General features: G+C 43.4%; 1 protein-coding gene across 1 annotated transcript; it reads left to right on the top strand.

Moving 5' to 3' along the window:
* Nucleotides 1–200: 200 nt before the first annotated feature.
* LOC139203263 (unconventional myosin-VIIb) lies at nt 201–18681 on the top strand. Its single transcript, XM_070832955.1, has 47 exons — nt 201–239; nt 325–426; nt 507–659; nt 1209–1393; nt 1957–2078; nt 2187–2329; nt 2420–2533; nt 2668–2821; nt 2926–3002; nt 3076–3195; nt 3665–3804; nt 3928–4138; nt 4222–4357; nt 4441–4610; nt 4710–4847; nt 4960–5118; nt 5212–5301; nt 5652–5746; nt 5834–5918; nt 6009–6227; nt 7129–7338; nt 7414–7626; nt 7736–7900; nt 7990–8289; nt 8383–8543; nt 8634–8760; nt 8846–8965; nt 9268–9441; nt 9607–9834; nt 9936–10103; nt 10200–10317; nt 11739–11865; nt 11954–12120; nt 12229–12410; nt 12504–12625; nt 12739–12893; nt 13189–13342; nt 13966–14121; nt 14698–14803; nt 14889–15002; nt 15150–15237; nt 15833–15939; nt 16168–16353; nt 17412–17528; nt 17730–17813; nt 17907–18026; nt 18128–18681. Exons 1-47 carry the CDS (start codon nt 222–224, stop codon nt 18221–18223), a joined length of 6696 nt encoding a protein of 2231 aa, XP_070689056.1. The 5' UTR covers nt 201–221; the 3' UTR covers nt 18224–18681.
* The last annotated feature ends 3356 nt before the right edge of the window (nt 18682–22037 follow it).

The raw sequence follows: 22037 nt of genomic DNA on the forward strand, positions 1-22037 counted from the left end.
TAACTATTTAAATTTTTTCAGTATGACTTTTCCATTGTGATCTTATCATGAGATTCAATATAAAATGACTATAGATATAAAGTTGAGGCCTGGTCCACTAAAGCTCTGAGAAAACCTAACTGACAGTAATGTTGCTGTGACAGCAGGTTAATTGTAATTGCTGTAACTGTGCTGAATCTGAATATGGATCGTTTTCAGTTTCCTTAATCCAGGTTACTGCTATGCTGCATTTGAGCAAGGTAAGACTGATATTCTCTGTAGCATATACACGTTATTAAAAATCTTAAGAACTGTTTCAGTACAACTTGTGGTTTCTCTAACTAGGGGGATTATGTGTGGGTGCACTCTGATGTTGGGGTGCCCATTGGGGCGGAGGTCCACCTGACAGACACTGGACAGCTTCAGCTTATCGACGATGAAGGAAAGGTACTAAACCCCACGGAAGTTTGCTTTTATCAGGCGTAAGCCTTTTAGATAATGTCAGCTCTTTCATAACAAACACACAGGAGCACAAGATCAACAAGAAGACGGAGGGCTCCATCCGGCCCATGCACCCCACCTCTGTGAATGGTGTGGATGACATGATAAGGCTCGGCGATCTGAACGAGGAAGGGCTCCTCAGGAACCTCCTGGTGCGACACAAAGAAGGCATCATCTATGTAGGTTTCTGTCACCTGGATTCACTCAGAACCACCTAGTTTTATGATGTCCATAACCTGCTGTGGAAATGCTTACTCGTCTGTGTCTTCCCTCGCTACAAGTGGCTTTCTATCTCAGACTTTGCCCTGTAGTTTATTACTGAGCTGTTTGTCTCCATAGAGACGAATGAGCCTCTGTTGAAAGAGAACGTCCCAGTGTTTCTATGTTGCTGCATCAAAGCTCAGCAGTGTGCCTTCAATTATGAATCAGGCCATTTTGTTGTGTATAAATACTACTGCTAAATCCTGGGGGCAAATACTGAGGCTGATATTCGCTTGTCTTGGACTTTTTGTTCATATCATAACATCACAGCATGTTACGCTTATAATCCATCTGTAACATTTTTAAATCCATTGAATCATATTTAGAACATGTATCTCACGCACTGCAGCCATGACCAACAGGAGGTCATTAGGGTCACTGGTGTGATGACCTGCCTCCACCATAATAACTTCTTTATGCTCATGTAAACACGTTTGTTAACTGTTAACATCATTCTCTGTTTAAAGACATACACAGGCTCCATTTTGGTTGCAGTCAACCCTTACCAGGTGCTGCCCATCTACACCATCGACCATGTGCACATGTACACAGACCGACGGCTGGGCGAGCTGCCGCCACACGTCTTCGCCATCGCAGACAGCTGCTTTTTCAACATGCGCCGCAACCAAAAGAGCCAGTGCTGTGTCATCAGGTCTGCTTTTTTTTTTTTTTTTCCTGATCACAGGAGACTGAGGCTGATTCCAGACAGTTATCTAGATTGTGGCAAACAAGTCATTGATCGACTGAATCCTTTATTTATACAGGGGAATCTCACTGAGAGTGTCCTCTTTATAATTACATAAAAAGACATTATTGAGTCAGTTGGTCAAATAACAGAAAATCTACTCAAACAATTTTGATAATTATTGGTACAAGTTACTTTTTAGAGTAAAAGTGAACACAATGAATGATGTGTGTTCACAGATTGTCAAATGTGTCTACATGTTTGTGCTGGTTCCTTCAGTCTCATTGACATTTCCGCATTTCAATTTGGGAAATTGAGAGAGGCACTTTTCCAACATTGTATGGACCAAACAAATAATTGATTCCTACAGAAAAAGATTGGCAGATTGATCAGTTATTAAAATTAGGGCAGCACAATGTTGATTTTTATCTGAATTTGTCTCAATATTGCTTTTTTTTTTTTTTTTGCAACATAAAGGACATTAAAAGCATTTTCTTCACACTCGCTTACCTCTTTGTTGTCCCCATTAGTGGAGAGTCAGGAGCAGGAAAAACTGAGAGCACCAAGCTCATGCTGCAGTTCTTGGCTGCAGTGAGTGGCCAGCACTCCTGGATCGAGCAGCAGATTCTTGAAGCAAACCCCATCTTGGAGGGTATGAGCAAACACCAACATAAAGTTCTAAGACATAAAGTTAGTCTTTAGGATCTTAAAGTTATATAGAATTTCATCAAACATAAATGAAATGTACGCTTTTTTGCAGCCTTTGGGAATGCCAAAACTATTCGAAATGATAACTCTAGTCGTTTTGGGAAATACATTAACATCAACTTTACCAAGGGTGGGGCCATTGAAGGGGCCCGCATTGAGCAGTACCTGCTGGAGAAGTCCAGGGTTTGTCGTCAGGTGAGATCGGTTGGCTGGATATTTGTAAAAGCAGTGACATGGTGCAAGTCAGATTTTCTTGTGGTAAGCAACATGTGCCCTCACACGCAGGGACCCGAGGAAAGAAACTACCACATCTTTTACTACATGCTGATGGGCATGCCAGCTGAGCAGAAAAAGATCCTTTCCCTTGGGAGCGCTACTGAGTACAACTATCTGACCATGGTACTGAAATCCTTCGGCAGTGAAATCTGAATGAAACGCTGTTTTTGTTGATGGTTTTTGAAAATAAATGCATAGCAAGTGAATCACAGATAAGAGTTTGCCATTAGCTTTAAACCATGGGATCATGTCGACAGGGTAACTGCACCAGCTGTGAGGGACGTGACGATGTGAAGGAATTCGCTCACTTCCGCTCAGCTCTGAAGATCCTCATGTTCACAGAGAACGACTCCTGGGAAATCTCCAAACTGCTCGCTGCCATCCTTCACCTTGGCAATGTGGACTTTGAGGGTAAGGATAGCACCAAACAACGGGTTGCATGTACTGTAGATACTATGCTTAAATGTATAAAGTAATTGCATCTTTTGTGCCATATTTTTCTTGCATCATTTCAGGCACCATATTAAATAACCTAGAGGGCTGTAACATCCACACATCATCCCATTTCAGCATGGCCAGCCAGCTCTTGGAGGTATGTGTCATTTTATTTTACAAATAAAATGAGCTGAGATGACCTTGGCTGACTGTTTTTGTCGTTACCTCAGGTGGCTCCCAAAGCGCTGGAGAAGAGTCTGACTCAGCGCTCCTTCATGACAGCCAGAGAGAGTGTGTCCAAACCTCTGACCTCTGCCCAGGCTGTGGATGGCAGGGACGCATTCGTCAAAGTAACATCAGTCATCTGAATTCTTCTAAGGCAAAAAAATACAGGACATGACTTATTTGGCTGAACTGCTCTCAACTCATGTCCACACAAATTGGGGGGGGTTTGTTCTTTTTCAGACTCAGCTCAACATCCACCAGCTTAAGCAGATCCCCCCAGTGTTACTTAGGTTCAGCAGTGCTTTCAGTGTAATATTAATGTTAGCAGCACACTAATTGTTTTACAGCGTTGTAATGTTTAGTATTGAATCATGTTAACATGCTAATATTTAGCGTATAAGGGGTCATTCTAATATGCTGGTATGATACATAACTATATTAATATGTTGACTTTAGCAGCATACTCAGGTTTAGTATTTTACCATTTGTGACTAATGTTTGTGACAACTCAAAATGAACGGAGGTGTTGAAGGAATGATACTTTTGACCTGTTTTGTATAACTAATAAGTTATTTCCTGGATTATTTTGTCCAGGCTATTTATGGAAGACTTTTCCTTTGGATCGTGGGCAAGATCAACGCTGCCATTTACAAACCACCTGAGGACACCGAAGAGGTCCAGCAGGCAATAGGCTTGCTTGACATCTTTGGCTTTGAGAACTTCAAGAAAAACAGGTGTCCGTTCAGAACAGCTTTCGTGACATGACAGCTTTATTGCTGCTGTTTTTAGAGGACATTGTTAAGCTGACTAAAATCCATCCATCTTTCTCCGCTGTTCGATTTGTTGAACTGTTGCAGCTTTGAGCAGCTGTGCATCAACTTCGCCAATGAGCAGTTGCAGCAGTTCTTCGTCAGGCACGTTTTCAAGCTGGAGCAGGACGAGTACGCGCATGAAAACATTGTGTGGAAGCACATTGACTACAAAGACAACCAGTGCACCCTGGACATATTGGCCAGCAAGCCACTGAACATACTGGCTCTTATTGATGAGGAGAGCAACTTCCCCAAGGTCCATGTCCTCCTTGTATCTCACAGAATTCTGCTGTGACCAAGCAAAGCGGGTTTTTACTCTCTTCTTCTGTTGACCTTCAGGGCACAGACGCCACCCTGCTGCAAAAGATGAATCGGGTCCACGGGAAAGGGGAGATCTACATTCACCCCAAGAACAACTATGAGACACAGTTTGGAATCCAACATTTTGCTGGAGAGGTCTACTATGATTCAAAAGGTACTTTTACAGCTTTTAGAAGCAACAAACAATTTATGTGCAAGTCCTTTATGTTGTTTTTATTGTGTCTGTCTTGTTTGGAGGTTTCCTCGAGAAGAACCGCGACGCCCTGAGCTCCGACCTGATTCAGCTGGTGGAGACCTCCAGCAATAAACTCCTCAAACAGGCCTTTCACAATGAGCTGTCCTCCAGTGCGATCAAGAGCACCGCCAACCCCAGGATGATCATGACCAAGGCCAACAACAGCCTGCGGGTCAGTGCAGTGTTTAGCTGTAATCAGATGTCAAATAGAAATATCATCACTGCATGCAAACCCTTCCACTATGTGACTATTGTTTGTGTCTGACAGCAGGCGACTGATGGCAAGAAGCGCGTTCCAACTTTGACCGGCCAGTTCCGTCAGTCTCTGGATTCCCTGATGAAAACTCTGACTGCGTGTCAGCCCTATTTCATACGCTGCATCAAACCCAATGACTTCAAGAAGCCAGTGGTGAGGAAAGAAGCCGCATTCACACTCAACCAAAAAAAACACATTTGGATCCATACCAAAAACAGATCAGTTTTGGCGTGAGTAAATCAGATCACATCCCTCTGTGTCTCAGCTGTTTGACAGAGAGCTGTGCATACGTCAGCTCCGTTACTCGGGCATGATGGAGACCATCAGGATCCGGAAAGCGGGATATCCCGTGCGCTACACATTCGATGAGTTTCTAGTCCGCTACCGTGTCCTTCTGAAAACTTCCCTCTGTGATCCCAAAACAGTAAGCTGGTGGTGCTAACGTGATCATTTTGTCCCTGGCTTTTCCGGCCGTCTCCTGCTGTGTTTGTGTGACGGTTGTTTTCGGCTCCAACAGGAAAGTAAAGAGAAATGCTGTGAAAGCATCTGTGAAACTCTTGCTGGAGAGGGCGAGTGGAAGACTGGCAAGACAAAGATATTCCTCAAGGTGCTGCCTCACATTGTTATGTGCAGTCTGTTGTTAGTGGTGAATATGTGTGGAAACATACAATAGCCAAAATAAATAAATGTTGAAATTTTAATATCACTGCATTTGTACCACTGAAATAATTTACTTGAAAAGCAGCTATCTGAATGATCTTTTTCTCAATCTGAATATAATACTCAAAAATAAAAAGTAATACAAAAATAAAAATAGCAACACTTACCCACTGAAAATTCAACCATACATTCTGGTCACCATGTTAGTTTTCCCAATTAGGTACTCAATTGCTTACAAGATATAAACTGGATGTGAATATTTCAACCAAAGTAAACTGTGCTACTGTTTTCTCTCAGGACTGCCATGACACCATGCTCGAACTGGAGCGAATGAAAAAACTACACGAGAAAGCACTTCTGATCCAGAAGGTCCTGAGAGGCTACAAATACAGGTAGGGGATGAGTTACCGTAAAATGCCCATGTCATTTTTTACTCGTGACTTGCAGCTTCATGTGTGTATGATTCATGCCGTCTAAAGGAAACAATTCTTGAAGAAAAAGGCAGCCGCTCTTGTCATTCAGAAGTTCTGGAGAGGACACAAAGGCAGAAAGCTTTACAAAGTGGTGAGTCCCTTTATCCCCCATATCAGTGTTTACCAAAGTGAGATTACAGACCTGGCTTGCATAACAATTTCAGTTATGTTCTAATTCTAGGTCCAGCTGGGCTTTGCGAGGCTGCAGGCACAGGTTCGCGCTCGCCAACTCCACTTCCAGTATAAGAAGAAGCGGGAGGCGACCGTTGTGCTGCAGGCCCAGGTCAGAGGATACCTGGCCAGGAAGGAATGGAAGCGCAAGAGGAACGCCGTGATCCTCCTGCAGGCTCAGACCAGGGGTGTGCTGGCAAGAAAAGCCCTGAAAAAGATGAAAAGAGATGTAAGTTCAACTTAAAGAACTATGATGAATCTTTTCGATTGTAGAAAAAGGATAACTCTTTTTTTTTTTTTTTTTTTTTTTTCAAACCTGGACCCTTTTTTTTTTTTACATACTTTGAAATGAATCATAGGCACAAAAATTATTTTAAAAATGCTTTTGTTATTGTGTGACTGTGGTACTTAAAAGGGTTAGTTTGGATCCAACACAATGTTTGTGTAACAAACAAGAAACACACCAATTGACGCCGCCGAACACCAGCAACCCCTGTGTTCAGTAAAATGACTGTTTTTGTCAATGGGGTCTGGTGTCTTTGATGAGAGCGCTATAACAGGTTCTGGTTAAACAAAAAGGATCTTACAGGTCTGTCTCTGCAGGGATCCTTTCTGAAATGTTGTCAGACTCTTCAAAAGACAATCTGAGCATGTCAGTGGGAAAAACAAGCACTTTTAGTGGATATACTTTGACTGGCGCTGTTGCCCTGAAGGATTACATTACAGCCTGTTCACCGCCCATTTTTGACTGCTGACAGAGGTGATCTACTGGACCAATTCTTTTTTGGTTTTTGTACCTTGCAGTCATTTCAAAACCAAATTATGCAAAAATCGGGCTCAGGTTTAAAAAATACTTGAATGGTTTTATCTAGTACAGCAGTAGCTGTTAACCGTTTTTGTCAAGCATAGTCCCACATCCTCCAGGATCCCCTGAACCAGCAGCAGAAAACTGATTAAAATGGGTAATTCAGCAGTTTAAGTGAATTTATTTATTTAATTGTCATCTACTCAAGCCACTGCTGTGAATAAAGACACATCTGTTGTTTGTGTTGCATGATTGATTTGATAGTAAAAGACATTCTGCAGGCAGGTTTTTTTTCCTGATCCTCTTTTGTCTTGTGTTCTTTCAGATGTACCTCTCTGCTAAAGAGAAAGAAGAAGAACAACGTGCCAATTTGGAGAGACAGAAAAACATGGAGGAAGTGCTGAGGCGGAAGAGAGAGATGGAGGCCAAAACTAAGTTCGAATCCATCACAGACCAGGAGATGGTGGACAGCATCTTTGACTTCCTGCCCAATATGGTTGGAGGACAGGAAGGACAAGCACCTGTGGGATTTGAGGTTCGGAAACCAAAGGTTTTGCACATTTTGTACACCTCATAGAGTCACTCACTGCATGTCTGCGTCTGTTCTCAGAATTTAGAGAAGAAGAAGATAGTTACCGAGGAGATAGACATTGACGACCTACCCATGGAGGAAGATCTTCCCAAAGAGGACTACGATTACCTGGATGAGTACCCCTTCTCCAAGTTTGCCTCCATGTACTTCCAGGGTGCTGCCACACCCTTCCACATCCGCCAGAGGCTTCGACAGCCGCTGCTTTACCATGAAGATGAAGGAGACGTCCTGGTGCTTCTCTTAGACCTCTTTAATTCATCATTTCAGTTATATCTGTGCAAGAATATCTGCGTCTTTTTCTTATTACCTTACCGGGGTTCTTCTGTTATCTTATCACCAGGCTTCGCTGACAGTGTGGTGGATCATCCTGAGGTTCATGGGAGACCTCCCTGAGCCAAAGCTGCATGTCCGGGCCCAGGTGACCCCCAGGCAGGATCACTTTGTGCCGCAAGAGCTGATCACCAGAAAGGACAGACGTCTCAGCCACATGGTTGGCCTGGATCAGGTACGGGTCCTCGCAAAGCAAGCACTTCATGAGTTTTTAATGTTGCCAAATTAATTTTGAAAAATGTTATTTATTTCTGACTGTTTTAGAGGGTGCTAAGGAATAAAAAAGAAAGAAAGCCTTCCACAGTACCCGAGGAGCCAACACAAAACCGAAAGGCCTCCATTTTCACAGACATTCTGACAAGAAGCAGGAAGGAGTCTGCTGTGCCCAGCGAGACAGCTCAAAACCCAAAGGTATACACTGTGCCAGGAGGGACCCCTCGGACAAGGCAGGGATCCACATTCACTGACCTGTTGGCCAGAAAGAGAAAAGCATCCTCTGTTCAAGAAAATGGAATCCCAAGATCCACTGCAAGCCTCAGGAAACCCTCGATCATCGCGGAGGAGGTGAGGTGTAAGCCTGAATAAATATTTTGATGTAGTGTCACTGTGCAGGAAGTTTTAATCATACTGATGGAAATGTCATGTTTTTTCTTACAGTCCGAAGATCTGAATGAAGTGTCCAAGCCCCCCACCCTGCAGACTGTGAAGGAGGACAGTGATGTCATGGTCGGAGAAGGACCCACGCTGGACCGGCCGCTGTCGACTCTCGAAAAACTCCACATCATTGTGGGATATGCCATCGTCAGATCTGACCTTAGGTAGCTGAGGCTTGATTTCAAAATCACACACATCCAAGTATCATTTTTTAACTCTCTAAAAAATACAGTATTTGTCTGTTGTCTGTCCAGAGATGAGATTTACTGTCAGATCTGCAAGCAGCTTCAGGATAACAATAATCGCAACAGCTACTTCCGTGGTTGGATCCTGTTGTCCCTCTGTCTGGGCATTTTCCCTCCTAGTGAGAACTTTATGAAGGTAAGTACAGTCGCTTCAGTCTCATAATCAGTGTGCTGCACGCTCTGATGTTTCCCTCATCTCTTCTTATCTCTCGTCTTGACAGTATCTGCAGAGTTTCATCCGTTCCGCTCCCGGAGGCTACTCCTCCTACTGTGCCGAAAGGCTTCGGCGCACAGTGATGAACGGAGTGCGAGGGGAGCCTCCAGCCTGGCTGGAGCTGCAGGTACCGAGACCGACACGAGACGTTCTTGCAAATATTCAAAACTCATTCATGTGCATTGTTACTGTAGAAATAAATAGATAATATCAAAAGGTTTACAGTTTTAAAAAAAAAAATATTTGGCCTGGCTCTGAGAGAGAAACCTCTGAGATTTCAGTCAGCACTCAGTTAAAAAAAAAAGCAGCAAGTGAGATCATGTTTTTTGTAAATTCAGTTAATCGACCCTTTAACACTCTGACCTTCGGTGCGCAGTAGTTTTCATTACTGTTTAGTCAACGTGGTGATTTATGTCTGCACTGTGGTAGGCAACCAAGACAAAAAAGCCCATAATAGTGTCTGTGATCCTGATGGATGGACGCTCCATCAACCTGCCCATTGACTCTTCATCCACCTCCAAAGAGATCTGCCAACTCCTGTCCAACAAAGTCAAACTCAAAGACACCTTCGGCTTTTCACTCTATGTCGCCTTGTATGAAAAGGTACGCAGTCGCAGCTGCTCGGTGTACATCTTCATATAGTAGCCTGGGTGATGAGGCGAGCTCCTGCTATCACACATTCTCTCACATTCTTTGCATTTTGTTCTTTATGACAGCAAGATCCAAATAATTTCTGTATTGTAACTTCAAATGTTGGTGCTCCTGAAGGTGTGGGCTCTGGGCAGCGGCCGGGAGCACGTGATGGATGCCATCTCTCAGTGCGAGCAGGAGGTGAAGAGGAGAGGGGGGCATGAACAGCACGCTCCCTGGCGTCTCCTCTTCCGCAAGGAGGTCTTCAGCCCCTGGCATGACTGCAAAGAGGACAAGATCAGCACAGAGCTCATCTACAAACAGGTCATCCATGGCCTGAAGTTGGGAGAGTACCAGAACGAAAAGGTGGGGTTATGATTGAGTGGTTTATCTTCCAAACTTCCCGCCATATTCTCAGATATACATTTGATTTATTTATTTTTTTCCCCCACATTTCACTTTGACAGGAGGACGATTTTGTTCAGCTTGCTGCCAAACATTTATATGTCCAGCACGGCTCAGACAGCAGTCCAGACTACGTGAAGGAAGCTGTTCAGGACTGTATCAACAGCTCTCTGCTGGAGGCCAAGTCAGAGGCCAAATGGGTGCAGATGGTCAGCACCGCTCATGAGCAGGTCAGTCACATCACAGGGGTCCAGCATGAACAGAGCTGACGTCAATGGCCTCAAGTAGATTTAATATTTCCCTCTAATTTTCTAAAACCACACCAGGGTCCATATATGAGTTCAAAGCAAAAGGCCGATTCAGTGAAGGCGGAGATGGTCGACTACGCCCGAGGGAAGTGGCCCATGTTCTTCTCGAGGTTCTTTGAAGTTGTCAAACTGTCAGGTAGGCGAAGAATGCTTCCAGCCTCTCTGCTGGTATGTCTTTAACTAATTTGTGGTTGGACAAATCATGATAATTGCATTCATTTAGATATGTGGAGCAACTTTAATCAATGTGTTATGGTAACATAAAAGGCTGCTGACACCCGTGGATGACGAAAAAAGGCAAAGCGCGTGTATGGAAGTCTTCATGCTGTTTATCAGATCAGAATTCTTTAAAACAAGTAACTCCAGTGTCTCACAGAATGAGCCGTATCTGCTTTGTAAATTCACTGTCGTGCTGCGTGTCTGTTGTAAAAACATGCAGAGAATCTTTCAGATTGTCGATTTTAGTGATTTTAATTTTTTTTCATCTCGGCAGCACATGAAATGCGTATTAACACAAACATGTCTACACTCACAGAGACATATAGGGACAAACACTTTTAACGATCAGCGCTGAAGCTGCTTTTTAATCAGCCCCCTTAGAGCAATTAGCTGTTGCTTCTTTTTGTATCTATGTCAGACTGGAATATACAAGGCTATTTATAGATACACTGCACCACCGGGGTTAAGACTCCAGCAAAGTAGATGATTAAGAGGGAATAAGTGGGCCGGGAACAACATTTCCCCTGTTCCTTGGATTTCAGATGTACTGCTGTTTAGCTTTTGAGCAGCCAATTTGCACTGAGGATGAGCCGTGACTCAGTGACACGCCAGGTATTTTCCTAAATGGATCAAATTTGCAGTTGACTTTTTTTGTTGCTGTGTGGAATTGCATAATTGACAACATGCTGGTGAGATTCAAGGCATTATTATTATTACTCAAGGCTTCCTCAATACAACACATCTAATGGAGTTCCACAGTGAGCAGCTCATGTGTTATTCCCGGAGCGTTCCACATTTTTACATTTTACTGGTGCACAGTCGCCATACAATATACCACATGACCTTTCTTATCTCATTATCCATTTTGTAAAGGGGTACGGTGCTGACATTAGCGTATTGACAAGACATTGTCATCATCGTTTGCTATTTTTTTTGTGTTCCGTATCGGTCTTGGAGTTTTGGACAAAACAAACCCTTTGATGTAAACAGATTAATCAAGAAAACAACCGATGATAGTTGGTTAAATAATTATATGTACATATTTATATTATGTAATTATATTATATATAAAAAAGCAACATTTTACAAATGGGTAGTTAAATGAACAGTTAGATTAGTGTGAAATGAAGGTGTATATGAAGTAGCCCCTTATCTGTGGGTTGATGATGATGCCCTTACTGCGTTACACATGAAAACTGTACTCATGCTTTCTCCTCCTGGGTGGCAGAAACTATTCAAGCAGGAAGTGTAAGCAAAACTTTTTTGCTGGACTGGAATACATGCCATAAATCCCATCATATTTGCCATGAGTCATGATTTGTACCTTGGATTATTTAGGGCCTCCACTGCCAAAGAGCAAGTTCATAGTGGCCATAAACTGGACTGGTATCACCTTCCTGGATGAGAGAGAGAAGAGGCTGCTGGAGCTGTCCTTCCCTGAAGTCACCGGAGTGAACACCACAAAGTGAGGAGGAAGCAGAGCAGTGTGCCGAAGAGTCAAGCTTACTACAACAGTGTGGTGCTACAATGATTCTCCTTTCATGCTCACCCAGGGAGGCGAAAGTGTCTGGCCAGGCGGTGAGCCTGCTCACTCTGAAAGGAGACTTCACTCTGAGTGGGGCCACAGCTGCCGACATGGCGGAGCTGATTACCATGTTCCTCAGCGGACTGGTGGAGAGGTCGCAGTATGCTGTGACCCTGAAGGAAGCCAACAGGCAAGGTCAGAGGACGAACTTTTCTTTCTTATATCATCACAGCTGAATCATCTCTTTTGTTGTTGTTTCTGCTCATTTCTGATTTCCAAGTCTGAAATTAAATTCTTCCACAGATGACCCCACATTCCTCAGCTTCAAGAAAGGGGAGCTCATCATAATAATCAAAGATGATGAGTTTTCTCAGAAACGTGGCTGGATAAAGGGAGAAAATGAGAGGACAAAACAAATAGGAGCCGTCCCCACTGATGCCATCTTAATCCTGCCAACACTCAGCAAACCCACCAATGAGGTCATGGTATGGAGACGTCAGATACACATCCCTCTCAGATGAGTTGTTGTGGCCACAGTGTGCGGAGTATTAAATGCAGTGCATGTGTCTTTATTTCAGAGCCTCCTCAACTTGTCTCCTAACCAGAGGAAGAGCATCATACAGACGAGCCAGAAAGAAACAGGAACGCTGGAGAGATTAGCTCCTGCCACACTGAAAGAATTCTCCTTCGAGCACTTCAGGTATGTGCGGATGTCCTCTCTTTGATTACATTCTGCATGTTCTCACCAGCTGATCAGAAGGAAAACGCTGCCTGGAACAGTGCTGACACCATCTTGTTTCCTTGATCCTACAGGCAGCCCACTAAGGATGTCAACCGTCAGGTGATCTCCAGGAATGCTGCTCCTGAGAGGCTTTGGGCTAACTCCAGAGAGCCGATCAGACAACCCCTCCTCAAGAAACTGGTGGGCAACTCTGAGCTCAGCCACAAGGCCTGTCTGGCCTTCACTGATATCCTCTACACACCAGAGTTATTCATATAGCCACCTTGTTGTGCGAGTTAAAATAACTGTTTTTGTCAGTGGAGTATGGTGAGTTAGAGCAGTGCGATACAACTGATCTGTTTCTGGTTTAAAAAAGAAGGATCTTACAGGTTTGTCTCTGTAGGGGTCTTTTCTGTAATGCTGTCAGGCATCTGGAATAACAACCTGTTAGTGGTAAAACAAGCATTTTAATCCAGTTGTTTCAGTTGTCAGTTATACTCTAATACAACCAGGATGGTTATTCCTCCTTGACTACCGTGCACCAATCCTGAAATACATGGGAGATTACCCCACCAAGCAGATGCAGAGTCCCCTCGAGCTCACCGACCAGATCTTCAGCCCTGCCACTAAACACGAGGAGCTCAGGGATGAGATCTATTGCCAGATCATGAAGCAGATGAGCAGCAATAACAACCGGTGCGTTTATGTTAAGTCACTATGCTGTTTCTCTTAAGCTGAGTCTGACAGGGGAGAGAGTATTTGCTAATCATTGCAGTTAGTCATGATGTAGGTAATTAGAGCTTACGCTTCTCCATTTATGATGATGTATTAGAATGACAATAAGGCAGTGATACAGTGTAAGTCAAATTACAGTACACACATTTGATTATCTCAGATTCTCTTCCCTTCCTCTATTTTCATATCTTTGTAAACTGAATATCTTTCGTTTTTGGCCTGAACAAAACAAGACATTCGAAGTTGTCGACTCTGAATTATGGAAGCTAAAATATTTTTTTTACTATTTTATAATGTTTTTCATTGTTGAGAAAATATTTGACAGATTCATTTAGAAGTAAAAATTCTCTTTAGTTGCAGCTCTAGCAAAATTTTAAAAAGATAAAAACCAATGCCTTATAAATCAAAGCATAGCTGGTAAATTGAAGTAGCTAGAACTGCTATACCCATGTGTATTTTTCTTTATTCAGGCAGTAGGGAGTACAAACACTCCAATGTTTCAGTGTACTAGAGTGGATTTGAATACAAATCAAGACTCTATTTCATCACATGCTCTTTGGTACCTTTGGTTGTCCTTTACCCAGGTTCAGCATGGAGCAGGGCTGGCAGCTGCTGTGGCTCTGCTGTGGCCTGTTTCCTCCCAGCCAGTCTCTTCTGAAGCACACTCAGCGGTTCATAGATTCGCGCCGCAGAGAGCCCCTCGCCACCGACTGTCTGCAGCGGCTGCAGAGCTCACTGAGGTTAAACCAACACACGTCATCAACACGCAGCAGCGTTTTTCTGTTTAAAAGAAGGGTGCATGAGGTTGAGAGAGTGTGATGGCAGGGACAGGATCAGCTATAGAGCAGCTAATGATGCTTGTAGAGAAGTACTCTGCAGTTTTAACCCTCCACCCCCAGTTAACAGCCACCACGACACGACGTGACACCACAACTGGTGTAGTGAGAAAAGGAAATGTCAAGCTGTGGTGCCATATGATCCTCTCATGAGGTGAAGGCTCTCATAAACTAAACCAACATACCAGAGGTAGACTGGTTGAAAACCATGTTGACAAATGCTTTGCATCACTATCACATTGACCTGGACACACCGTGCATTTGCATAGCCTCCTCTATAAATACATTTGATTTAAATATTCAGTATAATCATGGCAGGAAAAATGGACTCAAAGAGACTTATTTGTGATCAGCACAGTTGCCACATGCCCACTTGAGTGATGCAGTGTGTCCTCTTTTCTTTATCTGCACTGAATCTCTTGCAAAAGATGACGTAAACAAATAGAAACACATGACAAAGCCTTTGCTGTTCTCGTTCAGGATGGAGCCCAGGAAGCTACCACCACACCAGGTGGAGGTAGATGCCATCCAGCAGAACAGCACCCAGATCTTCCACAAAATCCACTTCCCCAACGACACAGAGGAGGTACGAACATAGACCCCTTTACAGGAAAGGTCAAATATACCCACAGTAACGCTGCGATGCAGTGACTCCTCTCATCCCACTTCAGATATTCGAGGTCACGACAAACACCAGGATCAAGGATCTCACCCAGAGCATCACCAACAAGCTCGGTCTGGCTTCATCAGACGGCTTCAGCATTTTTGTCAAAACGCATGATAAGGTTCATTTGACATTTCTCGACCATCAGCATTCTAAGTTGACCTAGATTTTTTTTCAGTGTATGTTCTTTCATTTATTCTCAGCCCTCGTTGGTGAACATCCAGCCCACTGGTTGTGAAAGAAAACCTCTAATCATGTTTATTTTCAGGTTCTCAGTTTGAACGACCCAGACTACTTCTTTGATAGTCTGAGACAAATCACTGACTGGTCCAAGAAAGCCAAGAGGATCAAAGACGGTAAAAACGTTATCTGCTCGAAACCATAGGCTGTAGAAAAGAAGTGGACATGGCTTTCTGGTCAGAAAAGGGAATCCAATGCAGAAGTGCCTTAAAGCTGCGTTCTCTCTAATGATCTACAGGGGGCGACCTGTATGGAAGTCTATGAGAAAATGGCTCTATTTCTCACATTTATTACCACAGTAAACTATTTCCTATTGAGTTTATGGGCTCAGTTCCGAGTTTCAAGTTTTCAAGATGATAAAGAAGGCAAAGCTTTAGGGAGGGACTACCGTGTGACTAGCCAATCCCAGATGTGTCATGTCTAAACCTAACTAATCGGAGGTTAGGAGAAAAACTCATGCATCACTTGCTCCAAAATTAAGATGGCATATCTACCATAAGCCGAGATGAGTTTTTGAAAATGCCTCAAAAGGCTTCAAAACAGCAGTCCACAACTTATAGGTGACGTCACAGTGGCTACGTCCACTTCCTATATACAGTCTATGCTTGGACACTTTTGATGGTTTCTTTGTATTTACCTCTAAACCCTCTGTGTGTGTGTGTGTGTGTGTATGTGTGTGTGTGTGTGTGTGTGTGTGTGTGCGCGCTGCAGGCGGGCCTGTTAACATAACCTACCTTGTGTTCTTCATGAGGAAGTTGTGGTTCAATGTGATCCCTGGCAGAGATACGGAGGCTGACCGTATCTTCCACTTCCCTCAGGTACATTTGAACGATGCAGCTCAGTTTTTCCAAATCTTTCCATTAAACATAACCCTGCATGACACACACATGAGATCATCAGTATCAGACTTCTCTGTCTGGTTTCAATATGACCAGCAGAGATGTGTCAGTAGTCAGTGGCAACCTGGGTTCAAATCTCTTTTCTACAATAGCAAACTTTATAGAATCCCTATTTCATATCTATTTCTATTTCTATGTATTTTCCAGGAGCTGCCTAAGTACCTGAGCGGCAAACATGTTTGCAGCAAGGAGGAAATGGTCAACATCGCAGCTCTGCTCTTCAGGATAAAGGTCAACAATGACAAGAGCCAGTTGGTCATGGTTCCCAAGATGCTGAAGGAGCTGGTGCCAGCAGACCAACTGAAGGCCATGTCTGAAAACGAGTGGAAGAAGGTACGAGGGGTTTTCTTTTCAGTGGTTTGATCTCAAGACTCTGTTGCACAGCTTAAAGCATCAGGTTGGTCTCCCTGTCAGCCCATATGATGAACAGACCAAAACCAACAATGCAACAGCCTCAGTCTCTCAATGCTTTAAGACTCCCTCATCCTGTCTGTGACAGTGGCCTCGAACCCCAAGTCCTCCTGAAAACATCAGCCATTAACAGGGATTCATGCAGCACAGCCAGCGGCTCAGTGGAGCTGACCATAGGTCGTACGTACTCTGAGCGAAATGCTAACGTAATGAAACTAAACCCAATGAGAACGTTAACATGCTGATGTTTAGCAGATGAAATTCACAGCTTTAGTTGAACATTTTAGCATTTGTGCATCCATTAGTGCTAATTAGCACTAAACACAAAGTACCGCTGAAGTTTCATTAGAGTTACATTAAAAGTCAGGGGATCACCAAAGTTATTACAATTCATCCTCTGGTCACCCTGAATCTCTGTCACCAGAAATTTGAGCCACTGACAGCTATGCAGCTAGTATGCTGAGAACAGTTGTCAAATATATATTTTAACTTAGAGGGAATGCAAAGTAATTTCCCAAAACAGCTGGGCACTGTAGTTTTTAGCAAACATTACTTACTAGACTAACTAGAGTGAGTAGTGCATTTGTTTGGGACTACTTTTACACGTGGATTAATACACAGTATTTACAGCAGGATGTTGCATGTGGCTCAAAATACTGCAGCAGTGCAGCTCATGGATGTGTTTTTCTCACTGGACAATAGTGAAGCTCCGTGGTACAGAGAAAAGAGACAAAAGGATCAGTTTTTTTTTTCATGGGCTATATCGTTAGTTGGAAAAATATAGAACAGAACCAGCCTTATCCTTTAAATTGCTCATATGAACAATATCACCATTATCCTGTGGTCCCATCTCAGTTCTCTGAGAATATTGCCTGAGGGCTGAGGGGGAGTTAGAAAATCATTAACCTCATTAAAAGTAGTGCAACAAAACAGGAGTGTTGTACTATACCGTGATGTTGTTTTTTTTCCCAATTTTTCAGAGCATCGTCGCTTTTTACAACAAACAAGCTGGTGTGACTGTTGATGAAGCTAAGGTGGCATTTCTGAAGGTGGTGTGCCGCTGGCCGACGTTCGGCTGTGCATTCTTTGAAGTGAAGGTAAGGGCTGCAGTGAGTGCGGCACAAACTGCCGCTTCATCTTGCTGCCTGTAGTCCACTGGATTGGGTGGGGGGGCTGGTTTTGCTCTCGCTCTGTCTCAGTCCCTCACACCTCCTGTCACCATGGTGGCCTAAATGCAAACAACCATGACTACAGCGAAGAAAAGTTTCCTCATTTACCTTTTCTTACTTTATTTTCAGCAAACATCAGAACCAAATTTCCCAGACATTGTGCGAATAGCCATCAGCAAGCAAGGGCTCACCATCATCCACCCTAAAACCAAGGTGAGTAAAACAAAAATGGTGATTAACAGTATTCCCTGAAACATCCTGCTCCTATTTTTTTTTTATAATTAACAATTTCTCTCCCATGTGAAGGATGTGCTGGCAAATCACCCATTCAACCGCATCGCTAACTGGTGCAGTGGAAGCACCTACTTTCACATGACTATTGGCAGTTTAGTCAAGGGGAGCAAATTCCTGTGTGAAACTTCACTGGTAAGAGCCAGCATTAGAAGCTTTAAGTAAGAAACTGTCAACAGGAAAAAAGATTGTCCTTCTCATTTCCCTTGTTTACCTCTGTGTCTTCTTTGGCAAAGGGTTACAAGATGGACGATCTTATAACCTCCTATGTCAACATGTACCTCCGAGAGAGGAAGGCGGTGCAAACCAGGAACCAGCGCTTCAACATCTGAGCCCCGATAGCACGAGTGTGATGCAACTTGTGTCTGATTCAAGCCAACACACTCCACATGTAGTTCACAGACACGCACACAGGCAGGCAGAGCAGGAATACCTCTGTTTGTGAAAGTCAAAAATCAAATATATTTGTGCTCTGTGAGAAAAAACACATTGATTAATTACATGAAAGAAAGTTGTTGTAGATTTCTCACATTTTATTTAAAGCTAATGTGTCTTTGGCATGTAAACAGGCAACATAATCCTCAGTAAACAAGCCATGTTGTACGTAATAATGATACTGTGCATAGATTCTCTAGAAAATAGTCTGTGATGATCCACAAATTGTGAATGGATTATGGATTCCCTCAATGCTTCTTTCTATCCATAAGTGCCAAATTCCAAGTTTAATTCATGTAAAAGCAATTTACAAATAGATGCAACCAAACCTGAATAAATGCCAGTATTCTACATATTTCAGTTACTTTGATGATTTTATTTTTATTATATTTATTTTTACTTCACCTTGCATTCATCTTTAAATTGTCCAATCTGTGTGCAGGGCACCTACACCTGCCTGTCTGGCCCTCCAGCGCATTCATATGGAATTTACATTTGGGACTTTTAAAGTTCTTTTAGACATTTAGATGCACAGGAAGTGTGATTTGATGTTTGGTGATGTTTGTGGAAAGAAAAATTCACTTGTGAACATTATGATTTATCCACAAATCGACACACATTTGTGAACCTTGTGTTTGCTTGTGGATCATGAATTCGTCAGTATTATTGAGACCGTTTCCCCTCTGTGCCCTGTGGCGTTTTCATGAAACAAACAAAAGCTGGTTGTGATGTTTCTCCCCAAAACTCATCGTGCCCTACAGGCCCAACATGTTTCTTTCTCATGAAATTTTTAAACGCTTTAAAAACTGTTGACGAGGTGAACGTGGTGAAGAGGCCCAACATGTGAATGTGATGTGAGTTGCGTCACCCATAATGCTTGCGTGTGTACAGGGGCTTCCTTGTGCAAACAAAAAAGGGATCCACTAGACAAAACATTGCTCCATAGTGCTAATGGAACTCCACAGGGGGCCTTTAAATAAGCCTTTTATGATGGAACATATTTAAGTGCTCTAATGATTGTGCTCAGAAAGAAATTAGTTGTTTTTTTATGCTAAAATCGCCTAATAAAACGTTTTTCCCATTGGAGGCCCGTCGGTGGGAGCGGCTGTTCAAAAGCGTTGAGAGCATTTTGTTTTCTTTCAAGAACTCTGAGCCTCCCGTCTGGAGCTGCTCCTTCACGGCATTGAGAAGAATGATATATTTATGGTGGCGAGCGCTCGCACAAGACAATGTTTTTGCTTCAGGGTTACGAGACGCACAGCAGACAGAGCTGAGAAGCCGAACAAAAGCGGGGGGTCGTCCCAATTAGCAGTTGGCAGTAGATTAACAGGGTAGTGATGTCAAGGCTTCTCCGCAGCCCTGCAAAGATAGTAGCTTCATTCAAGTCTACAGAATAGCATTTGCATATCGATGAAACAGAGAGGAGAAAGGGCCGATGTGTCTGACGCACAGCTGTGATCTCCTTGTATGAAAGAAATATTATCTCCCCTCAGCCAGTGGGACTTCTCTCCACATCTGTCCGATGGCTATGTGACTGATTATTTTGGGCATTCCAATTCAGGATGCCCCCAGGAGGCAAGAGACCAACAAGGGCCCCTGTTTCCTTCAAACATTCCCCCCCTCCCTCCCTCCCTCCCGCTCTTGTTTTTCACTTGCTCTCCTATAGGGTATGGGGCCCTCTGTAGAACTTAACAGACCATTTACAAAAGATCATCTCTAAGACTTTAGTCATAAACTTCTCAATTAACAACACAGTCCATCTTCTATCTATCAGTGGGAGGGTGGGAGTTCACGATAAAGGCACTCGCTGCACCACTACGCCTGGTTTCCATGGAGTCATACCCAACGACTCGTTGAGACTGAGGCATGCCATTCTTCTCCCCGCTGCTAAAATGTGCTGCTTATTCTGACTCAGGCTATTGTGGAGCGCACAAGTGGCTCTCTGAGGAGAAGGGGATGGAGAAAGAAAGGGTGGGGTCAAGGTTCAAACGAAAGGCTCCCATCGGGACTCCCTTTCTGTTATCAAATTTGTCGAGACACAAAAAGAGCAACAGTCTCATTCCCAAGAACATCTTGAGGGAGAGAAAAGGGGGTTATAGGACAGCATTCTTTGTGCCAGAGCTTCAGTTCTTCCACGGCTCGGTGATCTTCACTTTGCTCCGCTCTGCTCCTGCGCTCTCTGTCAGCGGCTGAATTGTTCTTTAAACTTCTCTGCAAAGCTCTGAAGCTCAGGTAAGTCACTTTATTTCACCTCAGGTTTTAATAAAGATGTATTTATATGTTTTTTTGAGAACTTAATTGAAAGTGTGACTCCACCAGAGGGATTCCCTCCATTGTTTTCATTGTACACACTGTATTTAAGTGGCACAGATGGTTAAATGAACTGCATATCCTTGATAGCAGTTCACTGTAGTAGCATTTATTCTGAACATATGTCACTTTTGTCATGAAAACCCTAAAACAGCTCAGCATGATGACAATCTGTCACTTGCTTTTTAAGATTTGAAGGACAAATATTCTGCGTAGTCGCATTTAATCCAATAATTTCACATTTACTTTATCCTACTCAGGTTTTACTGTGACAAGTTTGGGCGACAGCAGATAGTGCACATTACAGCTGTCACAGCTTTGTTACAACAAATTGTCACTGACTAATCTCTGAAAAGGACCGGCACCAGGATGCTCAGTCTGCTCTCTGCCAGCGCTCTTCACATGTGAACGCCTGCACAGATCTGCTTACCCAGATCATTGTGGTGGAGGCATATTTCAGGGTTGCCTCTCTTTAGGATTATCCCTCAGGGATCCGCATTTATGGAGGCTTTTCCATTCAGCTGTGGCGCTCCCGGTTTGTTATCCCTGCTGGGACTGCAGCCCTTTTCTTTGGTAGACTGATGCTCCTGAATGCACCGAGTCTGAGCCTCGGCTGAGAATTGCCCTTCGTTGTGGGTCTCACAGCTCCAGTCAGGGCAGGAGCGCAGCACACACACTGGAGAGAGCCACACTGCTACATCTGGCTGGTTCCTAATGGGCCAAAAGTCTGGCCAGTCTAGTGAGCTGATTTCATAATGTAGAGACAATCCCTTTCTCTTCTTGTTAAGGGGCCCTGCAATGTTGCAGCATTGTTTAAGCCATTTCACTGTTTGGCGAGCTCCTTGCTATGTATATTTAGGAGCCTCCCTTCAACCAGAAACATCTGTGGGATGACAAGTTTATCCCTGCTACACATGGTTTGATTTTGTTGTTGGATCCTCTTCAAGCACCAAGGGAAAGTTCAGGAAAAGCTTTTTCTGAGATGCATTATTATTGCTGTTCACATCCAAGTGGTGTTTCATGAAAACAAAATGAGGGGAGTGGACAGTTGGAGGTCGCCGTAGGGACAGAGGAGTGGGTAGTCATTTTGTAGGTGTGTCTGAATAGTTCTCTAAGACTGGAAAAAACAAACATACAATCCTGGAAATTATATTGGGCTATTTCATATTCCAACTTTAAACTGATATTTTTTGCGAAAAAGTTTTAGCTGTAAACTTTAAAGGAACAGTGACACATTTAGTTAAATATAATGTGACTTCTGTGTCTGCCTGTTCACACTGGGAACAGGGGGAAACGGCTAGCCTGGCTCTGTCTGGAGATAACCAAAATCTTGGCATACATAAAAACACAACTTGTTTGGTTAAACAAGTGCGATATAGCAGGTTAATTCTCTAGCTTTGA

Source organism: Pempheris klunzingeri, chromosome 6, assembly GCF_042242105.1.
Source record: "Pempheris klunzingeri isolate RE-2024b chromosome 6, fPemKlu1.hap1, whole genome shotgun sequence".
Lineage (NCBI taxonomy): Eukaryota > Metazoa > Chordata > Actinopteri > Acropomatiformes > Pempheridae > Pempheris > Pempheris klunzingeri.